This window comes from Lemur catta, chromosome 12 (assembly GCF_020740605.2).
Source record: "Lemur catta isolate mLemCat1 chromosome 12, mLemCat1.pri, whole genome shotgun sequence".
NCBI lineage: Eukaryota > Metazoa > Chordata > Mammalia > Primates > Lemuridae > Lemur > Lemur catta.
Genome location: NC_059139.1, coordinates 23,517,410 through 23,535,691, shown reverse-complemented (window position 1 = coordinate 23,535,691; position 18,282 = coordinate 23,517,410). Strand labels below are relative to the sequence as shown.

At 33.0% G+C, this 18,282-nt stretch overlaps 1 protein-coding gene across 4 annotated transcripts in view; it reads right to left on the bottom strand.

The window, feature by feature from the left end:
- Positions 1 to 18,282, bottom strand: part of NIPBL (NIPBL cohesin loading factor) — a 185,999-nt gene that overhangs the window by 98,354 nt on the left and 69,363 nt on the right. For 2 of the 4 annotated variants that reach the window (XM_045566302.1, XM_045566304.1), the window contains exons 2-6: positions 8,548 to 8,690; positions 6,404 to 6,569; positions 4,180 to 4,307; positions 1,317 to 1,416; positions 595 to 746 (exon numbers count right to left, since the gene is read on the bottom strand). In XM_045566302.1, coding sequence (XP_045422258.1) covers positions 595 to 746; positions 1,317 to 1,416; positions 4,180 to 4,307; positions 6,404 to 6,569; positions 8,548 to 8,611 — 610 coding nt within the window. In that variant the 5' untranslated portion in view covers positions 8,612 to 8,690. Of the gene's footprint in view, positions 1 to 594; positions 747 to 1,316; positions 1,417 to 4,179; positions 4,308 to 6,403; positions 6,570 to 8,547; positions 8,753 to 18,282 lie in introns of those variants that run through there. The other 2 variants (XM_045566303.1, XM_045566305.1) reach the window with 2 other exon arrangements.

The following is an 18,282-nucleotide window of genomic DNA, read 5'->3' as shown; positions in this document are numbered from 1 at the left end:
TTGTATACAGTACTCTAAATCATCTCTAGATTACTTATAATAACACTTATAATAATATAATTACTTATAATAACTGTAAATGCTACATAAATAGTAGTTATACTGTGTTGTTTAGGGAATAATGACAATAAAAAAACTGTACATACTCAGTACAGACCCAATTGTTTCTCTGAATATCCTCAATCTGCACTTGATTGAATTCACAATGTGCAACTCATGGATATAGAGAGCCAACTATACCTACTTCATCAATTAAAACCTAACTGTTCTTTGGTTTAGTGCTACTATAAGAAGAAAGTCCAATAAAAAAAAGCAGTTCTCAATTCCATAACTAAATATACTCGGTTCTATAATAACTGAATCCAAAGAACAAAAATGCCACTGCTCCTTTCACCTCCTAACTGACCGATTACCAAATGATAAATGTAACATGTTTTGAATGATTTAAGCCCTATCGTTTAAAAAGTTTACTGACAAATAAATATACAGCACAGTATTTTAGTTTGTGTTTTAAAAATTATTTTTAAAAAAAAAATTTGCTTAGAAACCTAGCTAGTAAGGCATTCCCAGTAATGTAAGAAAAAACTTTCTTACCTTGTTGCATCTGTGGATGTGTTGTGTAACTTGAAGGATGGGAATATGGCATGTATCCTGCAGGGCTTTGTGGGGCATATGGACTAGGCACTGGGCTATTTTGTTGTGGCATAAATCTGTTCCCAGAGCTTGGCTGTGGTGGCACAAACCGGCTAAAACCCAAAACCCAAATAAAGACTATCAGGAAATAAAACAAACATGCTCTTCCTTGAAATTTTACTGTCATAAAATAATCTCTTATTTACAGATTGTAAGATCTATGCAAACAAAAAATTTGCAAAATAGTCAACATACAAAAATTATTCACATTTCATAATCTAAGAGTTACACTAAGCAGCTTGTAAAAACTGAAATAATTAATTTACTTTATTTACATAAAAGTACCAATCTGTTTAAGGGTTTTTATAAACCCATGCTTCGTATAATAAAATCTACTCTATAAATTTTCTTATTGTTCTGAAACGTATCAGTTATTTCAACACATTCTCTTGTCTGTATGAAATTAAGTTACTAAGATGATAGACACTTCAATCAGTACATTAGAGTATTTCCATATACAACATTTTAAGGCTAATGTTCATGTGAACTACTATTTAAGACTAAGAATTTCAACTATTTAACTACATACAATTCACCATTATCTAAAGATATATATATTATATATTCACAAGTATATTTACCACAGAACACAATATTTAATAAACGATATATACATATATTACCTGGAGGGGCTATGTGAGATAGTGGTTTGTTGATAATTGGAAGATGCAGGACTACTGTGCATGGAATTCTGAGAAAGTTTATACTGAGACATCATCATTCCTATGCAACACACATAAATATTAAACATTATTTTTTTCTAACAGTAAAGTGTCCTTTAAATGACTTAAATCAGTATTCTTTCACAAACTTTCAAAAGTTCATTCTTTTCTTTTCTTTTTTTGATTAAATGTGTTCATTTTAAAGAGCAAAATATAGAAACCGTAAAACTATAAATTTCAAGTACAATTTCACCAAAACATCATTTTCCATACTACTAATCCAAGATCGGAACTAGAGATTATCATTATTTTAAAATTTTACTTGCTTACTCAATGTTCTATTATTTGGCTGTAGAACTGAAAAGATTACTTAGACGTCTTCTAACCTTTGACCAAATACTACCACACTTCCTTCCACAACGGAACTTTTTTTTATTACATGGAATATTTTATCATATATATCTCCTGTGCTTGGGAACTTAACTTCACAAAGCTATTCACTTGATTGTGGTTCAGACTTAAATTTTAAAAAGTACTTTATTTATAAGCACAAAGTTTGAATTCCTGCGATTTTCATCTGAAAGTCTTTTGAAGCAAAAGAGAATGTACCTATTTCTTCTTTCATAATAAATCTTTGTCACACATAGTAGGGATTAACTGAATATTTGATTAATGAACAAAAACATAAGAATAGCTTTCAGACTCTTACATTTCTTTTCAAGCTATATTTCAAGCTTACATTTCTTGTTCCTTGGTTGTTATACAAATGACACTTTGACACATAGGAGATGCAGAAAATTTCAGTTACTTAGACATTTTAAAATAAGATATAAAATCTATGATTAACTCTGAATTTTCTTATGATTTCTACAGCCAATCTCTTTTTGGGAACTGTAAGCATCAAATTATATTTCTAAATTTTATTTCCTGCTGCTAATCTGACAAGTGCCTTTTACCAGAAATATTAAAACAAAAGTTTATTTGCCAGGAATACTACAAAAGGGATTGTGGCTCTAACGTCAGTGGTTGAACGAAATTAGGGCTCAAAATCATCTCTAAGTCTACTACTGATAGTGCATTCTCTTATGTATATAGACTAAATTTCAATTTCTGAGCTTTCTTTTCCAACTCAGTACAATACTGCTTTGCTCCATGGCTTAATAATTTAATAATTTTAATTACTATTGCTGGATTTTTTTTGGGGGGGGGACAACAATCCATGATTGGGGAGTTAAAATTTTTTCCCTTGAATTAACAGTCATTCCTGGGACAAGCTGGAATTACCAGTTTGAAAGCAATGGCTTTCTACATAAAAGGGGTAAATGAATTTCTAATAGTCCTTTCGGATTAGCTCTAAGTTCCAAAGAACTACAATTAAAATGATTTACATATTATTAATTTTTCACCATGGCTGTGACTCATATTTACTTATACTTAGCAACCAAAAAAAATCACTTTTATATTTTAAAGCCATATATTACAAAGAAAATGCTTTCAAAAAACATAACATGCAATTAATTAATTTTAAATATTAGTTTATGTTTTATAAAGTAGGATATATAGAAATCAAATACCATTTTGGACTAAAAAATGTAAAATATAAAATACGTGACTGAGAGGTGAATACTCTACAAGTTTTTATTAGAGTGATTTACTACCCAAATTAAATACTCAAAAATGTAAGTTACAAAAATGTAGTATTAATAGCCTTGGAAGACTTCCTTTATCTACTGTTTTATTTACTCATATTCTCCCATACTTGATACTTCTACTCTGTCAGTCTTTCTTTCAATCAACTATCTCTCCATATTTTCTTTCAATTCCAACATTCTTCTGGAAAGCATTCATAACTCTAGTCTCCTTTCACCATTCCTATCTGTTTCCTACTATTGCAATCTAACTAGTTGTGGTGAAGACACAGCCCTGCCCTGCATAATTGCTTTCAACTTGCTGAATGGTAAGTTGGGCAGAGGCATTACCATAGTTTGCATTTGGGGGAGTGGATAGTAACTGGGCAGTTGCTTTAAAAACACACATACATAAAATCAACAAAGCAATACTATTTTAAAAAACCCAAAACTAGGAAACAGAATGGGGAGCTTCGCGAAGGTGTTGTCAATAAAGTAAACTAGAATTAATTTGGCAAAATTCTTGAATACAGTTAATTATGATAAAGTTCAAGCTTCCTGAGTTGTCTAAATTATTCCCTACCTAACTATTTTAATCTTGAGAGCCAAGCAAGCACAAGGTACTCCTTGACTGCATAAAAATTATATGTTTTGGATGTAATCTTTTATGGTTTTCATAATACTTATTATAAATTGATTTTTCTTTAATAATATAGATTATAAACCAATTTTTCTGTTACTAAGGCAACAGGAATGTTAAATTACTAGATAACCATGAATATAACAATCAGTTCTAAAACTAATATTTACTATAATTATTACACATGTACTACATGTTTAAAAGCTTTGCAAATATTTTTTACTTCACTAACCAAAGACTTCTTTCAAATCAATTGTATGATTTCCTAAAACAAAATTTCTAAAGCTAATGTAAACTATTACATTCCAAGATACGTAACAAAATATACTTAAACCTTTGTCTAATTCCCAAGGAATTTAGTTACATATTAAACTGCAGGAATACTATCAATTCAGTTTCTTTCTTGTTCTTGGCTTGATTCAAGGAATAAACACGGCATCCCTGATGATATACTAGCTTGTTAAAGAAGACATTTGGATTGAGTAATGTGTAAAACAAGTTCAGATATGGGAACCATAAAAAATGTACTATAAAATTCAATTATTAAGAACCTCACCACTTTGTACATATCTGTTCTGCATGCTTTTCTCCCTGAAAACGTTAGGACTCCTTGCCAGGACGGCCTGCAACAAGACTGGTATGTCGCCTTCTGGATCATCACTGCCAAGGTTATCTTTCAACTCTCTGGCATTGAAAAAATAAATATCAAAATTTAAAATCGTGACTGATTCACTAAGAAGACTTATGGTATAAAAATAAATCACACAGCTATCTCCAACAGTATGGATTTTGGAAAATGTAACCCCTGGAAGAAATAGAATTATCAAAAATAACAGAGAAGAGTTCTTCTAAGTACAACCACTTTTTTCTATTTTAATTTACAGAGAAAAAGAGCCCAAAACATTGTTTTATTGAACTATGAGTTAAGAATGCTCAAATTAGTTTTACAATAGAAAATAGAGTCTAAACTATTTGAGATAATGAAAGGGTAGAAAAGTGATAATTACGCAAAGAAGTCGCTATTTGGGCTTGGAATATATTTTGTTATCTGAATATGACTGATTCTTACTTTCTGGGAATGTCCTCCAAATAAAATACTGTTGCCATATTGATTAAGACAAGACCCAGAGGTTATGTGATTTTTCCATTTTCTATGTGTTCTCAAAGTCATCAGGGAGGAAAAAAATCGAACAAGTGACTTAGTATAGTAGCAATTTTCAATAAATGTCAAAGTAAATAGCAAATTAAATTCAGAACTATGGGCCGGGCGTGGTGGCTCACGCCTGTAATCCTAGCACTCTGGGAGGCCGAGGCGGGTGGATCGCTCGAGGTCAGGAGTTCGAGACCAGCCTGAGCAAGAGTGAGACCTCATCTCTACTAAAAATAGAAAGAAATGATTTGGACAGCTAAAAATCTATATAGAAAAAATTAGCCAGGCATGGTGGCGCATGCCTGTAGTCCCAGCTACTCGGGAGGCTGAGGCAGTAGGATCGTTTAAGCCCAGGAGTTTGAGGTTCCTGTGAGCTAGGCTGACGCCACGGCACTCACTCTAGCCCGGGCAACAGAGCGAGACTCTGTCTCAAAAAAAAAAAAAAAAAAAAATTCAGAACTATGAAAGGTGATGATAAAATTAAGTACAGTGTTTTTAAGTTTACATGTCACTATTCTACTCATTGGATCTAATAATAAAGACCTATAAAGATGGTGTCCAATGATAAGACTCAATCAGTTTCTGAAAGCAATCTTAAAAAGGAGCTCTCCATAAAATAAATCCTAATTGTATATGTGCTATTTCCCTTACCTCTTTAAATGTTTGGTGAAAAGTGCTTATGTACAGGCATAATAAATGATGTAATATTTAGACACTTGAATTATTACAGTGATAAAATATTACTATTACCCTTCTTTCTGAGCTTAACCAATCATTTCTCAGGTTTTCCATCAGAAAACCACACTTACTTAGTATACCACCTTAGAGTCATCAGCTTTAAAAAGGTACTGCATCTAATGACAGAGACCTCTCCATAATAATGTGCTGTATACTCATTCCCTTAAATAATGAATCTTTAACTTAAAAAAAAACTAAAGAATGCAAGGTTACATAAGTACCACTGTATGGTGGGATATGAAGGGATAAGAGTGAGGGTTTTACTTTTTACACATTTAAGTATTAAGGTTATAAATATGTATTGCTTTTGTAGTAAAAAATAAATTTAAAAAGTATACTCATGGGCAAAAAAATTTGTAAAAATGCTACATAAGTCAATTTTATTTTTATTGTATAAAAATACATACCTACGCTCAGAGGGTATAGTAAATTCTAGGAAAAATTTGTCCCAAATTCTATAGCAGCCCTTCATAAAGTTCCCCTGAATGCTTATACTTTTCAGGAAAGTATATTAGCCTAATCCAAATAAAGTGAGCAGCAGAGTTCATAGTGTCTGGAAATTTTAACTATTCTAGCAATACCAAGAAAAAGGGATATGGTTTTGTGAGCAACTTTAGATCTCTGCAGCACACCTGATGGATCCCAAGATCACTTCAAAAGAGCTGAAAACATCTATGGAGATAGATAGAATTACATGGGTCAAAATTATTGTCTCGATATAACTATGGCCTATTTTAATCTCATTAATCTCATATCACACTTAGATGTTGATATATTTTAAAAATGAACTATGCATCTAAAATTTTTTGAAATAAAAAGTAAAATTAGGAATAGTAATTCTCTTAGTAAGGTCAAAACTTCTCACTTTACTTTAGATGTAAATTGTACTTACATGTGATCTGTTGATACCTGGTTGAGGCTATGGACAAGTTGTGAAACCAAATTGTCATCCCTACAGGCCAAAAGGCAGTTCACCTCTTCTGCTATTCGTGCATTAAAGAGAAGGCTCTTTGTAGTTGTAGCAGGTAAAGGAGATGGAAGAGGCAGCTGGTTCAGGACTATTTGGAATAAAATCAGATTATTAGAAATTGAGTGACTATAAGAAGTCTCTTTAATGTTTACATATATTTTGAGATCAAAATAAGTTATAAGTATCAGTGTTACAAATTATTAAAAGGTATTTGTCCTCTCCCCAACAATCCTCAATTAACCTCACAAACCCCCCAAAGTATTACTTGGACCATAATAGATTATACTACTCTTTAAGAATAAAATTCAGTTGCTTTATATTCATGCTTGTTTTCCATTTCTTAAATTTTTATTAAGTTAACAAATGACTAGCCAAAAGGGAAAGGTTAAAAACTAAGTAACTTCCAAGGTTGCAATTCATTAATTTCATTTACTCTTCCTTCTAAGATTTATCAGAATCACCAGTACTCCCATACAAATAAATCAAATAATAATACCTGACTCTTTTTAAGATAGAAAAATAACATATTTTTTAAAAGCTTAAGTATACACAAAAATAAATAGCTCACTTTAGGAGGAGAGCATTCATAGAACAGGTTCAGTAAGAATATCCAAATATTTTTCTAAATTACAAATTCCTGAATAGTTCTCTCCTCTTCGTTTTATTCTAACAGCAAACAGAAGAACATAAATGTTTTATAGTAGTTTAAATTCAGGTATTTAATTTCTCTTTACCTAATGCAAATTTTTCCATTTGTCTAAACTAAAGGTTAAGAAAGCTAATTAAAATGTCAGTTATCTTTGTTTTTGGCTTAATTTCTCATCACTTATACAGTATAATTATGCCCCTCAGCCTCAATAAGTAATAACAGGTTTTTCATTAATAAAAAAACAAATTATTACTTAATAAATATGGGTTACTGGAAAAACAAACTTTTAAAATATAAAGTATAGCTAAAATGATGAGGAAAAAAACCAAAAATTAATTCCTGGTAATATATCTTATTTTATAATCCTGTATGTTAGAGTTTATGCCTTAGCTACAACAAAGTGATAACAAAAACTAAAGCCAGTTCAAAAAGTTCTCTTACCTCAGTTCTCAATCAGCTATAGCAGTTTCTAGTTAAACTGCAGGCTGTTACTATTTTACTCCACTGAATCCAAGTGGAAGTTTAAAAGAGCAAAAACAAAACCCAGAAAAATAGTATTTGGGGGATAGTGAACATGGATAAAAACATTTCTTGAAGATACTTTCTCTTAGCTCCTTTATTATGGAGTTCCAAATCTTGCACAATGCTATACAAAGAAAAGTATGCCATTTCTTCACCTACCCGGCCCTTTCATACCTCTTTCCCTTTATTTATTCAGGTACATAGGAACTAACATTGCGGGTAGCTTTCTGCATCATTATCCAAGAACTAAAACTTATAGTTACAAGTGCCTACCAAAGAATGAATCCCTAAAACAATGTGTTACATTTGCAAAAATCTCAAAAGACTGGCAAAGTTCTTTAAATTTCTTAAGTGTTCAAAGTAAAACAGGCTGCTGACATCTATGACAAACTCCAAAAGATTACTGAACATGACATCCAAAATAAGTATCACTAAGAACTTAGATAAATTGGGCTGTCAAATTTTCTTCTTTGAAGGGCAGTTTTAGTTACTATTTCTATTAATGCTTTTTAAAAAGCCTATATTGGTTCCTATACGTAAAAACCCATGCTTCTTCAGTTTTGATTTTTCTTAATGCTTTGTGTCATCTTCTCTGGTCTCTATTTTGTGTTTATCCCTTTATCATGTAAGACCTCTTATCAAATACATCCTATCATTTCTTACTGGATCCTTAGGAGGAAACAGAAATTAAGGTCTTACCTATAATTAGTTGGCAACACTAATTTTACTAATTGCACATGCATGCCAGTAAATCAAAGGAAATAATGTTTGTCATTCAAAACTAAAATCTTAAAAATTTTATTTATGACATTACAGAAAATTTTTTTAATAGCCTCTCTAAAAATCACTGTTAACACACAATAGAACTTAAATTGGATAAATTAACCTAACTTACGGTCTGTGAGACTAGCAATCCCCGCAAGAGTAGTGATGGGGACATGGGGCATATCCCCATTCATCCTGAAGTTCTGGAATGGTGTTGCCTATAAAAGTACTTAGTTCAGGTGCCAGCTGTCATTACTTCCCATTTCCCAAACACTGCAACACACAAAAAACAGACAATTATTTGTAGAAATATGTCAAGTATACTATTACTAGAAAAATGCTTAATCACTACAAAAAATAAAATTCAGTCATTATTAATGTATCACTTACCATACGTTAAGCACTGCAAACATGATGACTTAACTCATTTAGTCCTCACAACAACCCAGTAAAGTAGGTACTATTATTTTCTGCATTTTACTAATGAGGAAATTAATTTACGGAGACTTTAAAGTAACTAGTGGAGCAAGGATTAGAACCCAAGCAATCTGGCTCCAGAGTCTGTTTTTTAACCACAAGGCTATACTGTGAGATAGAAACATTCAATCAATCTTGATAAGCACTATAATTTGTTTCTAAATTATGAGAACATTAAAAACTTAACTTTACAATCTAGCTCCAATTTGCCTTTCTAGCTATGTCTCTTATCACTCTCCTAGATAGACCATCCTCTCCAACCAAGCTGATCTAATCAAATTCCCCCAAATCTACCTAGTCTTTCCCCATCTTTATATATTCCCTGTTAATACAGTCTCCCTACCTAGGAAGCCCATCCCTACTTTAAGTCCAAACCATATAATTCTTCAAGATTCAGGGCAAGTATCCACTACTTCATTAAGCCTCAAATTTACCTAAAAACTATCTTAACTTAATCTACTCTGAACTTATGACATTTACTGCCCGATATTCTTTTGGTAAATAATTATATATTCCTTTGTGACATCTTTTGAAACTTCTCTTGTTTCATTGTTGCAAAATTACTTAATGTTCACATATTTACCTTGTCTTTCCAATTATCCCTGCATGCTACTTACAATAATTAATTAAAAAATCAATATGTAACCACATAAAGGACAGAGAAAGGCATTAACATTTCTAATGCTCCTACACAAATGACTTAATTGGCTTAAGTGTTCAGTATTTATCATGATGTAATATACATGCATGCGCACTCTCTTTCTCCCTCCCTCCCCCTATATATATACACAAAAACACACACACTGTGTGTATATATATATAATGAAGACATTCTGTAAAACTGCTGAACACCTTGACCGTTATTCTGTTCAATGTCCCCAAATTTTTCTCATCTTAGTTTCAACATATGGCTTACAGAACATTCATCTTTACTTTCATGACACTTCTATAAGACTTTTTTTGTAAATAGATAACATTTTAATAATGTACACGTTAAACATATGCTTTTATTAAATTACTTTATAAATTAATCAGCAATAGCAGTCTATTCTACATCAACTAAGCCAAACTGCTAAACAGAAAACTGTATTGTAGTTTCCAGTTTAAACCATTTGAACATTCCTCTTTTTGAGGTTGTATTTGACAGTTACTTTTAAGAGAACCCATTAAGTTTTTTGAGTTACAAACTTCAAAACAGTCAAATGATATAACACTAATATTAATAACTTCTCTTACTCATACACCTTCATGCAACTTTGCAAATAAGTATTTCAAAATTAAGAACTTTCTTTTTCCTCATTTTCATTATAAATATAAGACATATTGAACAAAGGTACATAAAACACATATGTATAGTTAACAGTTATAAAGAAGGTATACACAGAACCACCACCCAGAAGGCTAGCATCCCAGTTCCCTGTAGAGATACTGTCTATTTTGTCTTTTTAGTAATCATTTCCTTTTTTCTTTACAGTTCAATGACCTTTATATTATATGTACATCCTCTACTAATAGCCAGTTAGGGAAAAAACATTACTTTCCTTTGATGAATGACTGACATAAAACTTACTGGCAGAAGCCCACAGAAAGGAAATAGCACAGGAAATAGTATAGGAAAGATACAATTACTACTGGCTATCCTATGTTTGTCCTTTTGCTGCACTGTAGACTTTACTCTTTGAAATTACTGATTCTTTAACAATCGCTAAAGAAATTTAACACAACACTGCATGTTTAGCAGTCATATCAAGCACTTAAAACAAATCAGCTGGAATTTAAAATCTTCTGATGGAGGTCACCAAAACACAATGAATTTTTTGTAAGTTTATGTTAATAAGAAAGTTCCAACTTATGCTTAGTAATTAATGGAAAGAAATTACCGAATGCAACTATCAACAGAACATCACAAAAATATCTTGTTATTCATATACCACTCATTGCTGTACATGCACATTGCCATAGTCAAGGAGATTAACAAGTGACTGTGTTTAATAATTTAACTCAGAGGATAGGAACCTATAAAGAATAATATGCTATTTAGAGGGGTCTACTATGGGCTACTTGGATTTCTCTAAGCCCCAGGTGACTAATATTAAGAGCAGATCTGACCCTAGGTTAGGATTTTTAGCCTAAAAGTGGCTTACATATTTAGTTGCCACAAATGAAATATAAGATTACTAAACCTAACCACAGATTATACTTTTCTTAGTAACGTAACAAAGCATCTGAATACTCTGATGTCAACTAAAAACTGGGATTAATAAAATGTGGTGTATGTACACCATGGAGTTCTACTCAGCCACAAAAAACAATGGTGACCTAGCACCTCTTCTTATACTACCCTGGATAGAGCTGGAGCCCATTCTACTAAGTGAAGTATCACAAGAATGGAAAAACAAGTACCACATGTACTCACCATCAAATTGGTATTAACTGATCAATACTTACGTGCACATATAGTAGTAATATTCATTGGGTGTCGGGCAGGTGAGGGGGGTAGGGGGAGGTGGGTATATTCACACCTAATGGGCGCGGTGCACACTGTCTGAGAGATGGACATGCTTAAAGCTCTGAGTTGGGTCAGAGGCAAAGGCAATATATGTAATCTAAACATTTGTATCCCCATAATATGTTGAAAACAAAACAAAACAAAACAAAACAAAACTGGGAGTAAAGGGAAAAAGGGGAAGGGGAGGAGTAAAAATACCTCTTTGGTTTAAAGTGCTTTAACTACATGTTGATAGATGATTATTGACCTTGCTGCTGAACTATACCTAATTCCTTTGGAATCCAAGATTTTGAAGAACAGCAGAGGAATTTGGTAGAAATAGGCTTAAAATTTTAGCTAAAGTGATAGCCTTTAATGAATTTGAATAATCTGTGGAGATGTTGCTACTTTATATTGGAAAGTGATGAGAGTCCCTCAAGAAACAGCATTCCTAGAATTCTAAAAACAAATACACATACCCCTAACTAACTAGATATGGCATTTCTGGCTCTAGATTAGATAATGTTTGGTCTGCCTGGCTCTGTGAAAACACATTGTTTTTTTTTTTTTGTTTTTTTTTTTTAACTGAAGCTGAAATGTGTCCAGAATGAAATGGCAACCAAATGGTAAAGAAGATTTTAATGAGTGCTTTAGAACTGTCATTTAAGGCAGTGCTTTACAATCTATGAATAGTGACCAATTAGTAGATTGTAAAGTAAGTTTAGTGGGTTCAGATCAACACTGAAAGAGATGGAGGGAATAGAAAGATAAGGGCACACTGACTACATAGTGCTTTGTAAGTCTAGGTAAAATGTCTTTTGAATTGTGGGTCACCACCAGGCAAAGCACTTTGAGAGCTGCTGATTTGAAGATATGGAAAAGTGAGAAAAGCAGCCCACCTCATAAGTAATGATGAGAACAAAATAAAATGATGCATATAAATCACTTAACATACAACTTGGCACATAGTAAATGATCCAGAAAGTTAACAGTGTTACTAAACAGATTTGGGGGAGCAGAAGAGGAATTAGGTAAAAGGGATCTTTTCAATACAAATAATCCCTACTTCTGAAAGATCTATTATAAATTATTATTTGACATTCCAGTATATATTTCACCATAGTATTACAAATCATAGTTATAGTCTTGGGACTGCTCATCTACAATCAGTTAAATAATAAGGTTGTAGAAATAAATACTGGCAACAGAAATAAAAAATCTAACTGTGCTAATACTGAGAACTAAATTAAATAAAATATATTAAGTAGGAAATCACTTATAAGCTAATTAAGAATGGCTTGAGGTTTAATTAAAAGAATGCTTAATTAGGGGAAGATATTACAGTAAATTCTCAATTTAGCCCATTATAATGAGTCTGAAAGGAACTTCTAAGCACTAGCCAAAATTTTTGAAGATCCTAGTTCTTTGTTTATTTAATTTCACTAGAAAATTTATGACTTCCTCATGGAAATGAAAGAAATGCAAATAAAACAGTATTGGTAGAAGTTATAATAATAATATTAAAATTGTATGAATTTGGAATAAAAGGCACTCTCATAATCTAATGGTAGATAAACTTTTCTGGAGGGGCCACTTTGCATCTCACAGCCAAAGCCTTAAAAAATGTGTATAATCTTGTCTCAACAATTTCCATTTTAGAAATATATCCTAAAAGAAGTGATCATAAAACACGCTCAAAAATGTATGTACACATACTGCCACAACATTTTACTGCATTTTAGTAGTGAGAAACTGGTAGAAATGACGATGTTTATTGAGTACCTATCATGTAATAAAAATGGTTTTAAACATTTTAATGTGCTTTCATTTAATCCTCATATGACACTGAGGTACTAGCACTCTGTCTTTATTTGATGAAGAATCTGATGTGCAGAGAGGTAAGTAATTTGCCTAAGGTCATACAGTATAGACTGTCTGGCACATGAACATTTTACATAGCAACTAAAATATATACCATATTATTAGTTTAATATTGTAACAAATGATGTTACATCCATGAAAGATTACCATGTGCCAATTAAAAATCACGCTGTACAATCAATATAGTCACAATATATAGCCAAAGAAGAAAAACATCAGGCAGTGTGTGTTTGAATCCAAGCTCCTCCACTTACTATGTAACCTTGGACAATTTACTTAATCTCTGTACCTCAGTTTCTTCACCTCTGATATAAGAGACAGGTAATTATTATTACTTTTAATTTTGTTGTGAGTATGAAATGAGTTAATACATGTAAACTACTTAGGACTGCTGGGTATATAGTAAGTGGTCATTAAATGTGATCTAGTATTACATACTTTTCTGCATTTTGCTTTTGTCATGAACATTATCAGAAACATAACATATGCAGATCTGTCTCATTCTTTTTCTAATATTATTTTACAGGTTTACTGAAATGTCAAATTTAAATGAATGCTATTCTGTACACCTGCAGTCCCCAACCCCTAGGCTGCAGACAGGTATTGGTGCATGGCCTGTTAGGAACAGGGCACACAGCAGGAGGCGAACAACCGAAGCTTCATCTGTATTTACAGCCACTCCCCATCGCTTGCATAAGCTCCACCTCCTATCAGATCAGCCGTGGCATAAGATCCTCAAAGGAGCTTGAACTCTACTGTAAACTGCGCATGAGAGAGATCTAGGTTGCATGCTCCTACGAGAATCTAATGCCTGATAATCGAGATGGAGTTGATAGAGGCACTGATGCTACTGCTGGGGAGTAGCTGCAAATACAGATTACCATCAGCAGAGACATGTGACTGCACAATAAATGTAATGCTCTTGAATCATCCTGAAACCATCCCCCCCCACCACCACCCTCCTCTGGTCCCTGGAAAAATTGTCTTCCATGAAACCGGTCTCTGGTGCCAAAAATGTTGGGGACTGCTGCTGTACACTATACCACATGAATCTAAGGTAAGGTGACTATGGCTTTATGGAGTTAAATTCCTTACTTTATAACCACCCTTAGTACTTGATTCACATTTCTATGGCACTTCAAGTACTCTTTCTTCTTGATCTGAACTATAGAGCAGCAGGCAAAGACCACTTTGAAAAAAATCAGTTTTGGGGCTAGGCGTGGTGGCTCACGCCTTGTAAAGTCAGCATGATTACATAATTGGGAGGCTGAGGTGGGAGGATTGCTTTTGAGCCCAGGTGTTCAAGACCAGCCCGGACAAAACAGCAAGACCCTATCTCTACAGAAAATATTTAAAAATTAGCCAGGCATGGTGGTGCACACCTGTAGTCCTAACTACTACTCGGGGGGGCTGGGGTGGGAGGACCCCTTGAGACCAGGAGTTTGAGGCTGCAATGAGCTTATAATTGTGCCACTGCACTCCAGCTTGGGTGAGACCCTATCTCTAAAATAACAACATAAAATAAAAACTAAATTCTTTTAAATAAAAAAAGAAAAATCAGTTTTGGATAAAAGATTACAGTGGTATACATAAGTAAACACCCTGGTACTTTTTATGTTAAGTTCATAACTTTTCTCCTCAAAATTGGCACAATGACATTTCAGTAAATAAATCTTACAAAGCACAAACTCTTTATTTCCTCCATTTCTGAACACATAAATGATGAGCTAAATATATGACAAATGTAAGGCATCAATTTGGTAACTTTTCTCATAGCAGCTGCTCAATCTGTCTTAGTAATTTAATAACTGAAATTCCTTTAAACTCTACTCTGTGTTGTTCTCCAGAAAAAATCTGTGTCATCTTTTCTTTAATATAACTAAAGCATTTTCCTCTTACTACGCTTAACAGTTAATAGTTTAAAATGCCATACTAGGTAGATCAATAGTTCATCCAACCCCCTAAGTACCCCTTAAGTTATAAATGGTACCCAATAAAACATACTACATTTCCACAGTATTTAGGCCTTCATCATGATGCGTCCAAATAATATTTGTTTTATGTCACTGTGTCAGGCACTATGCTAGGAAAGCAAAGTACAATGGTTAACAAGACGGAAACATCCTCTGTTCTTCAAAATCTGAGTTTGGCCCTAAGACTGCTGTAAAGGGGTATATATTCTACAGTAAGAAGGGAGAATCATTGAATTAAAACCTGAACCAATTTTTTTTTACCATGACTACTCCATATTTTAGTCTCTACAAATCTGCATCAAATTTATTTAAAATAAACAATGGCAAAGATTCTTAAAATTCATTAAAAGATATCAAAGATATATTGCTAACTGAAAATATCGATGTGTACAGTATAAGCCCATTTTTGTTTAAAACACATTTTTATACAAATGATAGTCTAGACATGGAAAAAAGTCTTTAAAATATATTATTAAACCCTTAACAATGATTAGCATTGGGATATTTTGAAATTTTGGGGAATTCCTGTTTTTGTGGTATTTATATCTGTACTCCTTATACTTTTATTACTATTAGAATATTACTTTATAATGCAGAAAAACAATGATAAAAAAACAAGTCTTTGAATAGTTGCTGCTACACGTATATAGATTTCTCTGGAATATTTAAGTAATTATCTATGAAACCTATGCTAAGCATCTTTTATATGTAGGCACTATGCTCGGTTCTAAAGACTAGTAGAATATGCAGAGTGTATTCATGAACACTTTGGCCAGAGCACACAGCCAGAAAGGTGAACTGGAGCCTGCAAGGGAGTTTGTTATACAATGTCAATATTTTTTCCCATATCCTTGATATAAGCAAACTTAAGCCTTCAATTAAGACTAACATAACAGTGATAAGGAAGATAGGGTGGTAGGGAGAGAGAATGGAGGCAGAAAGTTCTGTTAGTAGAATACTGCAGTATGACATGTAATGATGGTCTGATTTTGGACATTTGGACTAAATGCCAGTATAACATCTAGTTATAGATGTCTAAAGAAGGAAGCTGGAAATTCAGGATCTGACAAAAGTAGTCAGAACTACAGCTACAGTTATGAAAGTAATCTATAGAGGGTTGATAATAGTTAAATTATATTAACAGATGAGACAGACAAGAGATAAGGTAACACTGTAGGGGAAATATTTTTTTTTAGCACTTCTTATATGTCAGACATTTATACAAACCTTTCGTAAATCATACCAGTATCAGAGAGTTATAAAGAGTATCCCTATTTCACAGATGCAAAAATGAAGTCTCAGAGCCTAAATACTTTGTCTACAGCTACACACACAGGTGGCATACAGCAGAACTGGAATTTGAACTCAGGTGTTTCTAACTAAATATTATATTTTCATGCATATTTGAAGGGCATATTAATAAACTGAGAATTGTCTGCAGTGCTATGACAGAAAAGTAAAACAATAAAAGGTACACAACAGTAAAAATTCTTTGCAGAGAAGCTAAGTGTTTGTTCAAGGTCTCAGAGCTAGTAATTGACCAAACCAAGAATAGAATACAAATGTCTGGATTTCTAGTTCAGTATTCTTTATGCTATGTTGTCATCTTGTGTGATTATAACTATATTTTGAATAAACCTAAATTTCATATATGTGGGATATTTAGCCAATTAACACTTTTCTTCTTTGATAATGCTAATTTTTTGGTGGTGGTAAGGAGAGCTTAAAACTAGCATATTTTTATTGTCCTGGTTTATATTAAATTAAAAATTAAATATTATAAGCCACTTCAAATCCTTTTGGGAAACAGGTGGGATATAAATCGTAAATAGCTACATAGGTTAAGTAAATAAATCAATCTATGTTGTACTACTTATTATTTTAAATAGGTCACAGTGAGTCCCTAGAGAGTGGCACCTCTCCAGCAAAATCCTTTCACTTTAGTCAAGCTACCTTCAGATTCTTTTTTCCTGCCTGCTATTCAAGAATAGATTTTTCACATTATGTTTAAGACACTTCTGAAAGAATCTTCCTCAAATCCTAGCTCAAAACCAAATAGTTCCCAATCAGGTACACTGTGAAAATTCTCACTTTAAAACATTTCTGCTTTTCTAAACCTCTAAATTACCTCCGTTGAATAAGAAAAATGCAAAATAAAACAAAGCTACAAAGCTCTCTTGGGACACTTGTTTCACTACTGGAACCCTGAGTTCCCTGCAGCTGCTATGCTGGATACGGGGGCGGGGGGAGGGGGGGGGGCACAGGCAGAGAGAGAGAGAGAGAGAGAGAGAGAGAGAGAGAGAGAGAGCGCGTGCGTGTGGCTATATCATAATATATATAATATATTATAGAAGGATATATTTACATTATGGAGTACTATTATGCAGAGAAAGAAAAGTTACCAATAAGTAAATCAGGTTGAGATTTAGGGTTTAAAAAAGCAATTTACAGAATATGTGTATGTTTGTTGAGAAATAATAAAACTTTTTATATATATTCTTATGAACTGACTTTAATAAAACTTGACATCACTTTCAGTAGTCCCAGCTGGTTATACAGATAAACTGGTTTGTAGAGGCCTGCAGATTAGTTACATGAAGTCTAATCATACCAAAATATGCAAAAATAGAAACTGCATCAGGAAAAAATAGTCCTGAGCCCAGCCCTGGAATTTAATTATTTAAATTTTTTTTAAAAGATAGGCCATGGAGGAAATTTCCAAGTGCTGCTATATGTTATTTGGGTTCCTAGTCCACCCCCGCCAACCACCAAAATAAATTTTATTTCTCACCTTTTACACTGTGAAAGCAATAGCCTGTCTCCAAGCCCCTTCTAGGTTGAAACTGTATCTTATACTGTGAGACTGTTCCGTATACAATGGTATCAGAAATACAAAAATCAAACAATGACTATTTCATTCATTTCTTTTTTTTTTTTTTTTTTGAGACAGAGTGTCACTTTGTTGCCCGGGCTAGAGTGAGTGCCGTGGCATCAGCCTAGCTCACAGCAACCTCAGACTCCTGGGCTTAAGTGATCCTACTGCCTC